Raw genomic sequence first — 12850 nt, forward strand, 5'->3', positions numbered from 1 at the left:
CATAGACCAGGAGAAGCATATACAAAACTTATAATAAAATCTATACTACAAAGTATGGTACAAAAAAATCAGAAATGGATGTAAAGTATGAAATCATCAAGATTCACCTCTGCATACATATACCGGTATGTCATAATTATCTACAAATGTTTTCTTTTGTATTTTCCTTCAAAGCAAATCATTTTCTACAGAGGTATAGGCAAAACCTTTATCTCTATGTGACATAAAACATAAAAAATATTACAAAATCTTCAAACATCCGTTTTGTTTGTGACAGGGAAGGGGAAGGACACTGGGGACAAGTGTTGTACAAGTAGTCAAAGACTACAGGTACTTCATAGTTGATTTACATTGAATCCATGAATAATTTACACTGATGTCATTGTCAATTTAAACACCGCCATTCACATGATTTGAGCTTTGTCAACCCTACTGTATAATCATATTTATGTGATCTAGCTATTAACACAAAATGCCCACAGAAGATTTATTCCTGATTCTAGTATGCTGAATGGTGAAAAAATGGGGTGGGCTTATTGATGAGCATGGGCTTATTGTCGGTAATATACAGCAATTTGTAGCACAAAATTTCTTTGTTAAATGTTGTCAATATGTTTTTTAATTTTTAAATAAATACATTTTTTTATATCAGTATTTTTAAATCACTAGTTGCCATCAAAATATATTGTTTTTCAATAGTATAGAATGCTTGACTGACTCGTGTGTTAACTTTATACAATAAATACAGGTAAAAAGGTCACGTGTATCAATTTAACAACATAACAACATTTAAATGTCAGGGGTAAAAAATGGTAAATACAATATAAGAAATTCTATATTTTGATTAAAGCGTGAGAATTAAAAAGATAAAACCAACAAATTCAAAAAAATCACATCTACAATGGTTGTCATGACAAAGTTCAAACAAATCTTTCTCATAAAACTTTTCTCGATGTTATTCATATTCATAAAATGTTTAAAAAAATATCAGTTTTTCAATTGTAGTATAATACAACAAGTATTCTTTAGTTTTCCTTTTATTAATTCATTTTCTCGTTAACCTGACATGTGTTCAACTGATAAACTCATTCACCCCTGAAATGTCATAATAAACTATTCCAACCTTTGAATGGGAAGAGTTCAAATGTGTCTTCAGGTGTGAATGAGTTAAAATACATATATTAAAAGCCATATCAAAATCGTGAACAGCTTATATACTGGAACAAAGACTAGAGCTACGACTACAATGATAATGATATGAAAAATATAACAGCATCAAAGAAATCATAATGTTTTAAAAATTCATTATGTTTTCATCAAATTTGCAACATTACCCCTTCACAGCCATTCGATGAGGAATTTTAAGTTAAAGCCTTTTTTATGAGACATGAAACTTGAAGCATCATACATATATAGATATATAAGTATACAATTGTTCTCATTCAACTAAACTAACAAAAACAAGTACATAAATTGTACTTTTATCACATTCTTTTTAGGACAGTGAGGAAAATCAAAGTACCGGGGTATATATACATTTCTCCCGAAAGATTTTTGAGACAAGAAAAAATTCTTTATATCCTCTTACATATATTATTAAATGAAACATCTACTATACACACTCGTACTTGGCTATATAAACAAGTTTATCTGTTTTAATGAAAGACCTAACATAACAAACTCAAGTCCTAAATTAATCTATAGTATATAGTATATCATTCATACAGGTATGCTACAACATACAAATGAATTACAAAGTAACAAATATTGAAAATATGAAGCATGTTATTTAGTTTCATAAAAAAAATCTACTTCTCTTGTTTTCTAACACAAAAAAGCTATAGTCTGAAAGACCAAGTTTAAAGGAATGTAAGGTAGACGATGATCACCCCTTCTCTGCTGACTGGTGGAAATGACAGCTTAGCACCAGCAAGGGAGACAACTGTAGTCATGAGGGGAGACTACTCTATTTGCCCGGTGACATGTAGGTGTAAGGCCAAGACTACTTAAACAATGTATATGCTGCCTATGATAGAAAAATCCCAACACCCAGAGATAGTATGGAGAAGGAGAGAGAAGAGATGGCATTTGGCTACATACAGATATATTGCTAGTACATGTATCTGGATTGGAACAATAATCCATTTTTCACTACAATTGTCCATTGAGTTTTATATCACTGCCAGCACTACATATGACGAAGGAATATTGAAGTAATTCAATAATAAGACTAACAACTCATCCTTCATTATTAAACCCACATGAGATTCTACCTACATGTGTACATGTATTTTCTTTTAAATCAATATGCTTTAAATTTGAGAAACACCTGCATTGTTATCACTGAAATACTTTTTCACTTGAATTTCTTAAAACAATTATTTTTCAGTTTATTTTTCAGTTTATCCAGTTTGAAGACATCTGGGGATATAAATAATGATGTGCCTATCCCTGACACCACCATGGACCATTCCAAGACCTATGGATTTGCGAGTTGACGTACAGGGAGGGGAGAGTCAGATGAGATATATATTCAGTAAACTCTATGATCCCGTCGCTGGGGTGACACAGATCTTGCTCGTGCACGTGCAGCCTTTCTGCGAGCCCGCTCTCTTGATCGACCAATGGTCGACTGAGTGGGTGTGCCCCTTGGGTACTGCTCCTCAAAGCCACTCATAAAACCGCTCTCCATATCAGCCAGGGCCTCCTCCATACTCATGGTTGTGAAGGTGTGGTTATGGTGTGCCTGTATCAGCTTCTCCAGACGTGAGATTATCTCGTAGTCGGGCACCGCCAGTGTGCTCAAGTCTAGCCCAAGCATCCTGGACACCACGCCACGGAAGTCAAGCAACTGTGGTCAAAAGAACAATAGTGGTCAACAATAGTAATAAACAACTTGTACCATTTGTATTTATACTAAATAATAATCAAACATTACAACAACAAAAGTCAGGGTTATAAAACTAAAAAAACACTTGCATTACAGTTTCAAACATCAATAAATTTCTTTCTATGACTCTCTAAATCAGCGCATTTTCACAGCAGTGCTAAAAAGCATAACTCGTAAATCTACATTGCAGCTCTTTTACATAAGTAACCCACCTGTTTCTCCCTGTTCTGTAGGGAAATGAGTGCGTTTTTGGTTGTCCGAAGCTCACTGGAAAGTGCATGTACGGCATTGTCAGCAATGACTCGTTTCTCCTGCGACTCGCTCTCTTGATAGTTAACGGAATTCTTGAGTTTGGAGATCTTTTGAGCTTGTCGTGACCTCGATTTCTCCAGCTCATCTACCTGGGCAGCGAGCTCTTCAATCTCCTTCCTCTGTTCCAAGGTACGAATCTGTCAAAGAACGGTGGGAAATAATTACAAGATATTTTCATATACCGGTAATGCACTTAAAGTGCAACTTCAAAAGGAAATGAGATCCAACGTTTGCAAGTGGATGTTCAGTGAAGTGTTGCATACCTCAGCTGATGGATTCACAAATGGAATTCTCTAGTTTGGCTATAAGAGTAACCGAAATTCCAAAGAAGAGATATGATATTTGTAACTGTTGAACTATTTAATCAGAATTAACCATTTTACTGCAGTAATATTTTTTATCATGTTATTTTTCCTGTCCAATTTTAGGTGCCAGCTACCCCTACACTCCTCATTACAAACTTAGCCATTTTCTTTTCTGACCTACCTTCATCTCACTGGAGCCAAGCAGGTTGGCCTTGAGGTTTGTGAGCTCGTGTCGGAGGTCCTGATTTTGCAGTTTGTACTTTTCCACAACCTTCTCCAACTTTCGGACTCGGTATGTCTCTCCGTCACGTTCTTTCATTATCTCTGTTTTTCCCAGGAGCTTTTCTTCCAGGCTGGTCATCTTTTTACGGAGAAGATCCACATGAAGATCCTTGCTCTCCAGTTGTTCCTTCAGAGCCTTGATTTTGCGTTGTAGGTTGTATATATGTGTTGACTTGTCGGCCAGTGCGTCTTTTTCCATCTTTACTAGCTGGTCAGCACGGGCCATCAGAGCCTCCATGGTCATGTCCAATCCTAAGTCGATTGAAATGCGTTCCATTTTCATGATTTCACCAAGTTGCTGAAGGCATCTCAGGTACTGAAGGGAGAAACGTTTCGTGAGGATAAACATCAAACAAACACCTAAGTATACCTTGAAATTGCACGACTAAATTGTGAGAAAAACTTCCCAAAAAAAATGATCTCGAAAATAGTATGTTATATAACTCATTTTGGGCCATGCAATAATTACAATTAAAAGGTGCAAATCACGGCTTTTCTGCAATTGTGAATTTAAAACACAATAATTAAAACATAAAAATATTTTTTTTGAAGTAATGGTTGCATTAAAACTTTCAAAAGCAATCAGTGCAAAGTCAATATGTATTAAAATCAAACTTGCATTACAAATATTGTAATATGAGTCAAATTTCGATTAGGGTCATTATAAGATGAGAATTTTGAAGCACTTTAAATGAAATGTCCAATGTATTGTCCTTTTCGTGATCTGTATGACCCTTACCTTTTCTCTGTCTCCCCTCAAGCTGTCTCGGAGGACATCCCCTGCTGTGAGCTCCCCTTCAGCACTGCGTAGCCGTGAATCGTACTCGGACAGGTCCGTCTCAGCCTTGCGTGCCCGCGAAGCTGCAGACTTGTGGAGTTCGTACTGGCTCTCCAGCTGTTCGGTCAGGGTCTTCACACGCTCCTGCAGAGACTCCATCCTCTACAAGGTCAAGGCCAAATGGGAATTTTATAATGATCAATATGATGTGTTGTAACTTTATGCAGGTGAACTTATTTTCAAGCTTGATTCTTACAATTCAAACATAATATTCTGATACTTCCAAAGATATCTAGATGGTTTTAAGTGACACCAAATCAGGTTTCCTTAACCTGGAGAACTCACTTTTCTGAACATTTTATAGTTAAACTATTAAAACTAGAATTAACTTTCAAATTTTCTTTCATTGATGATTGATATTGTTCTTCCTCCTGCACTGAAACATGATTGAATCAGGATTGGACCATTGAAATTGTCAACAAGCAGTAATATTCAGAAATAAATCACCTTTCAATGAACATTACAATAAATTGGATTGCAATTTATTCCTATGATAATCTTTTTAACGAAAAAAACCCCAAACAGACTTACATTGATGAATTCACAATTTTCCTGATAAATGATTTTAATGCGTTCAATGATAGCTTCCTCTGACATCTCAAGTCTGTAGTCGGGTGTGCTGAGGATTGCAGCCAGTTTTTCTTTGAAGGTCCCTAGCTGTGTCGAAATCACATGCACATCGTGGTGATGGCTGCGATACTCGCGATCAAGGGAGCTAATTCTAGTTTCTCGTAGGTCCAACTCTCTACGTGTGGCTTCAACGGACTTGTGACTCGCCTCCAGTCGCTCCTTAAGAAGTTCTATCTCCCTTTCGTAAGTATTTCTTGTAGACAATGCTTCATCTCGCTCCTGTAAAGAAACACCTCAAATTTATTGATCAGAGACCCACTTTAGTATGGACAGTGTTGTGTAATTATTAAACCAAAACTCTGGTTAACAAACCTACTGACTGAAAGATAAAACCAATTGAAACTGACACAAAAAAGGAAGATGAGGGAAACATAATGTTTTAACTAGCTATATTCCGTATTTGACCCAATAAGTGCCCTATCTCTTAAAGGTGCAACCTTATCATTCTTTTTCTGTCTACGCATTCAGTCCATTTACCATAATTTATTAACTAACTTAAATTACCATTGTGGCATTTCTTTGTTTTTTCAAATTATTTGGGCTCTACAATCTTTGTTATTTTTCTCAAATACTGAATACTGAAGAGTGCTTATCCATTATAAGGTTGGATACGGTACCTACCCCGGGATAATCCTGGAGGGGGGCCATGCTGCCATTGACCCCTCAAAACTGAAATTGACCCCACCATGTTCCAACTTTCTTCTAACTTTTCATAGAATGGCCCCTCTTAATTTTGATATTGACTTTAAATTGCTTTTAACATCAATTCTTACACGTGGCCTATAACTTAAGAAAAATGTCATAACAGTAAAATAATACTTAAATGAAGTTAATTAACACACTGCCACCGGTATAATTTTTCATCAAGGGATTGCATACCATTCGGAGGTTGTCGATTTCTGATGTATATCTGGTTGCAACCTTCTGTTCCTTGCCGACCTCGGACACCAGCCTCATTATCGTTTCCCTGCTTGCTTTCGTCTCCAGCTCTGTACTATTCAGGCACTCACTCATGGTCACAATTTTTCCCTTGAGTATAGCATTTTCTTGAACAAGATCTGTTAACTGAAAGTAAATAAACAAAAAAGTAAATATCAGGTCTATATATGTCCGGTAAGTTAGATGGAATTGACTTTTATTTTTATTTTGAATTGGTTTAGAAATAATGTTGTGAATGTTGTTGGTTGTTTTTAAGAGACAAAATATCCTATAGTTTTCACTATTTTTCAGTAAATTTGAATTTAAATATTAAAAAAGATCCAGATATGTCCGCATTATCTTTTAGCAATGAAAAACTTCTGAAATCAACCTATGAATAACTGTCATATTGTATATTCATAATGTATGATAAGCCCAGGGACTTAACCCTCTTAGAATATTTTTTTTTTATGCTAGACAAAAGATTAATTTCCAAAACTTGACACATCATAATGAACTATAAAACATGAAATTATGAAGAAATTTGTCATTTTAAAACATGGACCTCAACAGTCTAATTATATTTTCGTTTAGAAGGGGGGTCGACTCAATAACAAGCACTTTATTATCATTATAGTACCTATATATTTATAGAGATGCTTTACTTACTCGTCTTACGATATCTTCTGGGCAAAGACAGCATCCACTCTGCATACTCTCAACTTGGAGAAGGCTGGTGAGTTGAAAAAGTAATTCATCGTTGCGCTTTGTCACCGACTGACATTTTGTCTCAGCAGCCTCACGGTCGTCAAGATGAGTTCTACAAAAACAAAAAAATATCATTAACGTCACATACTTACTCAAACATGGACAACTAGAACAGCACGGAGATAAAATCAAAATTCATTTTGTAGATACCGGTAAATTTGTTGAGCAACCAATTTAAGGATGTAAGCTATCTCACCCTGACATGCTCCTCTTTTACATACAAAAGAGTTCTATTGTATTTGAGAAATCTGTAAAATATCTTTAAGGATGGTTATTTATATCTTTTAATAGTTCATTGATAACATATTTACAAACATTTAGGTAGTTCTGAATTCCTTATTAAAACTTTTTGAATATGTAACTCAGACAAAAATTAAACAGGTTTAATACGTAAGGTAGCATACATCCTTAACTCTAACACAACTGACAGGTGCAGCATGTTGGTAGCGTACGTTCTTATGGACACCCAAGAATAGAGTAGGAGCATGCTCTTAAACAGTTTTTACTTATTAATTAACTCACATTAGAAATATCTTTGTCTTTTAAAAGGATTCTCAGTCTATTATAAGCAATTAAAATCCTGTTATTTTTCCCTTAAGAGTACTTAAAAGTTAATTAATTCTCTCAAAATAATTCCATTAAACACCCTTCTTCTTCTTATGGTACATGGGCTCCATCAATGTTAATGTTTATGGCCTTGGGGGTCCTAACTCAAAGGCGTGAAAAAGGGGGTTATTTACAGTGATTAGTTGGGGGGAGGGGGGGGGGTTGTGTAAGGTATATAAATAAAAGATTAAAGTTGGCGTATAGTTTAGCGTGTTGCTATGGTAACCAGGCCGATGAGGAGTAAGAGCTTACCTCAGACGTCCCTCTAACTCCAATATTTTTTCTTGTCCTTCACGTATCTGCTGCTGGAGAGCCGAAACAGTGAACTCGCTGCGTCCAACAGCGGTTTCGTAACTGCCTGCTTTGCCTTCTAGCTCAATAATCTGGTTTCGATGAGAATCGAGTAGAGACGTAAGACGTTGCTCGTTCTCCTTGCTGGTGTTGTAAAGTGTCATCAACTCTTTTATCTTGATGTCTTTGGACTCTCCCTCTGTCCTTAACTCAGAAATCTGTGGAATCAAGTTATCAAATTTAATATCAATTCATAAGAAAAAAATGTACAACAACTAATGCACTCACTGTATTTGTATTTGGATGAACAACTTTGATTCTGCCTATACAGTCATTTTATAACTTAAACTTGTTTCCTATTTGTTTTTTTGGGTTTTTTTCTTCAACTTTTCAACTTTAAAAGTATATAATTAAAGAGATTAAATGTCCATGTGAAGAAGGCATGCATAGAAAAAATAAGATCTATCGGTAACTACCAACTAGCAGCTTTCACCATTTACAGGGCTCTTCAGGTTTGAAGGGTGAAAGCTGCTAGTTTTAAAGTCGGTCGTTAGATCTTATTTTTTCTTTCTATATTATATACATACAATGTACATATCAATCCTTTTTTTTTATTAGTCATTGCTGACATATTCAAGACATCAATAGTTCTGTTCATTTTTCATTCCACCTATCAGAATTAAATGTCTCTCCATTAAAACAAAAGCACCAATATTCTTCAAAAAATTAAAATAAAACATTCCCGAAAATGAACAATATCAGTACATATCATAATTATAGCTCTATACCTGTGAATATAGCAGCATTTCCTTCATAAAAATAAAATAATAATAAATGTAGAAATATATCACATGTACCGGTAACTGCAAGTAACTCTACCTACACGTGTATTGTAAGCAAATGACACACGTGTAACAGTACATCTGTATATATGTACATCAGATTAAAGGGAAATAACTTTTGATATGTGAACTGTGTATGATATTAATATTGTATATATATGTTATGTTAATCCAGTAATTAGGTTGTCAGTGAGAATTTACTGTCTGTTTTTCTGTATCTTGTGTACTGGTTCCAGTGGGGATATCTGTGCTGACATGATAATCACACTGTTATTGATCCAATATTGATTTTTTTCCAGACTTGTTTGTTGATACGGCCTGGTTACCATAGCAACATATGTAGATAGGTCGTTCACTGCTTTTTACTTTCTGTTAGATTTGACTAAAATAATACCATATTTTTTGATGCAAAACAAAATGTGAAACTAGACAATTCTTTGGGTTACGTGGATATAACTCGGTAGAATTATACAATTTACATATCAGTGTCTGTAAAGTGGGAGTTGGTGGGGGTGGGGGTCAGTAGGGGGAGTGGAATCTGCATTTGAATTTTTTAAAAAAAATCTTGAAAACACATTTAACCCGTTCAACCCTAGAGTCACATTTGAACCTTACCAAATCAGAGACTGGGAAAGTCTAATTTAAATTTGTAGGGGTGAATGAGTTAAAGCACTGGTTATTACTTAATTAGTGTGTGTACAACATACACTGTATGCTAATTAGCTACCAAACTTTTCCCTGCCGTCAACCTTTCCTTTTGTTTAATATTTATCTTTTGAAGTATACTTACATGGATTTGTAATTTTTCATTTTTTACTTGAAGAGTGGCAACTTCGCTTCTAGCTGTGTCCACAGCGTGTCGGTCACCCATAAAAACAGCGTCGTGCTACAGAAATACATGGTCAATATTAATGTAAGGGTGAATGTTTTCTTACGTGGCTGAATCAATTTTACAATAGCAACAATCATAAGCACAAAATTTATGCCAAAAACATTAATTGCATTAATGTCTTTTTAATATGTCTTGGTCCTATAATCATAATTAGGATCAAGTATTTTTTTAATTCATAATATCAAACATGCTCCTTATTCCTCAAAAAATAGTGATTTTCCCCTCAATTTACAAACATTATCTGGTTTAAAAACTACAATGAGTGTGTCTTGATTCCCAATTCATTTTTATTTATGCTTACTCTGTATGCATCAGCTCCTGACCGTACTGTCACTTTAGGAATGGCATCCATGCTGTTGAATTGAAACAGTATGATATTACAGTAAAACTTCAAAAAAGAAAATCAACCAAAACACACACATACATACACACACACACACACAAACACACAAACACACACATACACAAACCTGAGTTTATTTGATGGAGGTTTTTAAAGAAAAAGTTCAATACATATTTATATGTTTTTTTAAAAGATGCAGCTGTAATTTTATAAAAACAAAAAGGACTTTATGTTACCTATAATGCCTACTATAATATTTCTACATGTGAATTTGTCGGGAGAATGATTGTATTGACTTTTTGATGACTTTCATTGTTCTCAAATATCAATTAACAAAAAAAAAATACCATAATTAATTTACAAGTGATAAGCATGTGCTTATATTGCTCATGCCTAATAAGTAACACATTTTATGGGATAGTCACTTCATTTTCTCTCTCAGTTTGTTTGATAGAGGAGGGGAATAAAGTGTGGAAGGGACAGGGTGTGGTAGTGGTAGTGTAATACAGGCCGAATTTCAAAATTTGGAAGGAACACTGAGCATATCGGGAAACAATTCTTTCTTGCATGAGACAGTTAATTAGTTATATACCCATTTTAGCCTCGGTGTGCAGCCACACACACAGTGACATGGTGTATAGGCTAACCGGATAATTAAGCTATGATTGTTGTCTGTTCACAGATATATATTGGTAAACTACTACATACCTGACAAGCTGCTGGATCAGTGCGTCTTTCTTCCTTAACTCTTCTTTAAAAGATTTCACCTGATCATTGAGCTGTTGGGAGAAAAATCAAGTTTCTTACAATGATACCTGTCATTTGATAAAACGCTTGCGCAGATTGTTAATGAAATGGCAAAAGTGATTCGTGCATACATATACATGCACTATAAACATTTCGTTCTACTAACTGTCAAGTTTGATTTTATAGGATTTTTTTTCATTGAATGCATAGTGCTATATAATTTCTTTCATTTATGAGAGTGATTAGGTGGGTTTGGAAAATTGTTTTTACTTTCTAACCACCAACTTCATCTGCATTAAGAGTGTGACACCCTGTCAGACAGATATAATTTTAGCTATATCATGTACTGGAAACTGTCAAACATGACACTTCAAAATATCCTTGATCATCGCCAGCAATGGAGGTATATTTACCAGCAAGGGTGGGTTGGGTAACACATACACATGAGGGTTAATTAGTGGATACAGAAGGAATAGCATTCTGGATGCGGGCAGAGATATACGTGATAGGTACAGAAAGGCTATCATTCACAATAAGAACGGGATAGGTATTTAAAAAGGGAAGAATGATCAAGGTCATGTGAAATATTGAAACATGGTCAATTCAGAATGGGGATACAGATCTAGATTAGTCGTACGAATAGCTCTTCTGAGCTAAAGTTGCATTGTTACAAACACAACTCTAAATAAAAGTTCTTGTATCATGTATGTCATTGAATGAGGATGGAATAGCTAGAATTTTCCCCAAATTTGAAATTAACAAATGTACTGTTATAACAACGTCTCCAGGTTAACACAGAAATATCCATCCCTGACCGGAGGTGTGGATATTTCTGTCTATTAAATGGAGAAGAAATATACATATCTTCCAAGTAGGAAGAGGATAAAGATTTTAAAAGATACTTGTACATATGTACTGTACCATTACAGGAAAAGTGAAATAATAAAGGATTTCTCTGTTATATCACATCTTGTTTTTTATCAATAACTTAATTTGTTGAATTTGAATTTACATAGTTTATTTAATTAGAGTTGGATGAAAAAGAAAAGATTTTTTTTTAGATTTTCAAACTAAAGGTCATGGTTACTAATAAACTCATCCTTGATTACCTATAGTGATGCAAGACAGAACTTGAAAATCAGATATTTTAAATTTGAAAATAATTGGCATTAATTACTTTAATATGTTATTTATTGGAAACATCAAGTCATGACTGAATATTATAATCTATATGATTGGCCTACCCTCCGACTTAAAATGTCATAAATTTCATTCAATACTTTTTAAATCAGTAACAACTGTTTAGCTTGATGTGAACCTGGTTACACTGTATTTAGTCGGAATTATTCTGACGTTTGATCGACTTTTTTTATATCGGTCTGTCGTCGGTTAATCGACGACAGACTGATATAATAAAGTCGATAAAACGTCAGAATAATTCGGACTACACTGTATTGTGTCTACTTGAAATGCTGGGCTTTAGCCAAGATACATATATCAGACTGCTATACCAATATCTAAAGTTTTAGCAATTTATCTCATGACTTCATTTGCATAATAACGTTGCTGTATTTTTATATAAATGTATCGGTCTGCTTTACAGGCTATAAGTGGTAAAATTTATTTAAACACGAAACGGAACAAATGCACTATTGTTTCAAAAGATATTGATCAGAAAGTTGCGTGTAGCATATACCACTGAACTGACCTCAGGTGGCATTATGCTGGTCTAAGCATATCTCAAAAACGGCGGTATTTTTCTCTGAAATTAGAAAGGCTTTTGTATAGTGAAATAAATAATTGGTACTTACCTCTGATACTGCCCTCCTCTGTGAAGGAGAAGGGGGTCTGGGATTCATTATTGGCTCTGTTGTGTACGTGGTAGTGGCGATAGGGGAGGAATACCGGTGTAAGACATCTGTTTCCATAGTGGTTATTCGGTGTGGGGAGCTCGTCGACTCACGCAAACCTGTTCGTCGAATCGTTGGAAGTCCATCACGATCAACATCCCTTAAATAACTTGCCATGTTGATGATTTAACTGTCTTTGTTACGTTTTTCGCTGTTCGATTTTGCTTTCATATGATATGCATACCGTTCAACCTAGCACACTGTCATTCCGGTGTTTTCATTGCGCTTAGCAACATGGAAACTATCACAACAACATAAACAGGAACAAGCACCTGT

General features: G+C 34.9%; 1 protein-coding gene across 1 annotated transcript; it reads right to left on the bottom strand.

Moving 5' to 3' along the window:
• Positions 1-217: 217 nt before the first annotated feature.
• Positions 218-12821, bottom strand: LOC110440545 (coiled-coil domain-containing protein 170-like). Its single transcript, XM_021483682.1, has 12 exons — positions 12476-12821; positions 10626-10696; positions 9876-9927; positions 9473-9568; positions 7802-8058; positions 6845-6995; positions 6137-6322; positions 5159-5476; positions 4529-4729; positions 3689-4105; positions 3103-3339; positions 218-2851 (listed from the first exon to the last, which is right to left on the bottom strand). The coding sequence occupies exons 1-12, from the start codon at positions 12689-12691 to the stop codon at positions 2534-2536; spliced, it is 2520 nt and encodes an 839-aa protein (XP_021339357.1). The 5' UTR covers positions 12692-12821; the 3' UTR covers positions 218-2533.
• Between the last annotated feature and the right edge of the window lie 29 nt (positions 12822-12850).

Source organism: Mizuhopecten yessoensis, unplaced genomic scaffold, assembly GCF_002113885.1.
Source record: "Mizuhopecten yessoensis strain PY_sf001 unplaced genomic scaffold, ASM211388v2 scaffold11185, whole genome shotgun sequence".
In the NCBI taxonomy this organism is placed as follows: Eukaryota; Metazoa; Mollusca; class Bivalvia; order Pectinida; family Pectinidae; genus Mizuhopecten; species Mizuhopecten yessoensis.

What these genes read in the sequence shown, in the direction of transcription:
- LOC110440545 (XM_021483682.1), bottom strand. Translation starts at nt 12,691, where the DNA reads ATGGCAAGTTATTTAAGGGATGTTGATCGTGATGGACTTCCAACGATT. An exon ending in CTGATCCAGCAGCTTGTCAG is followed by an intron (nt 9,928 to 10,625) that starts GTATGTAGTAGT and finishes TCAATTCAACAG; the next exon opens with CATGGATGCCATTCCTAAAG. An exon ending in ATGAAAAATTACAAATCCAT is followed by an intron (nt 8,059 to 9,472) that starts GTAAGTATACTT and finishes TTGATTCCACAG; the next exon opens with ATTTCTGAGTTAAGGACAGA.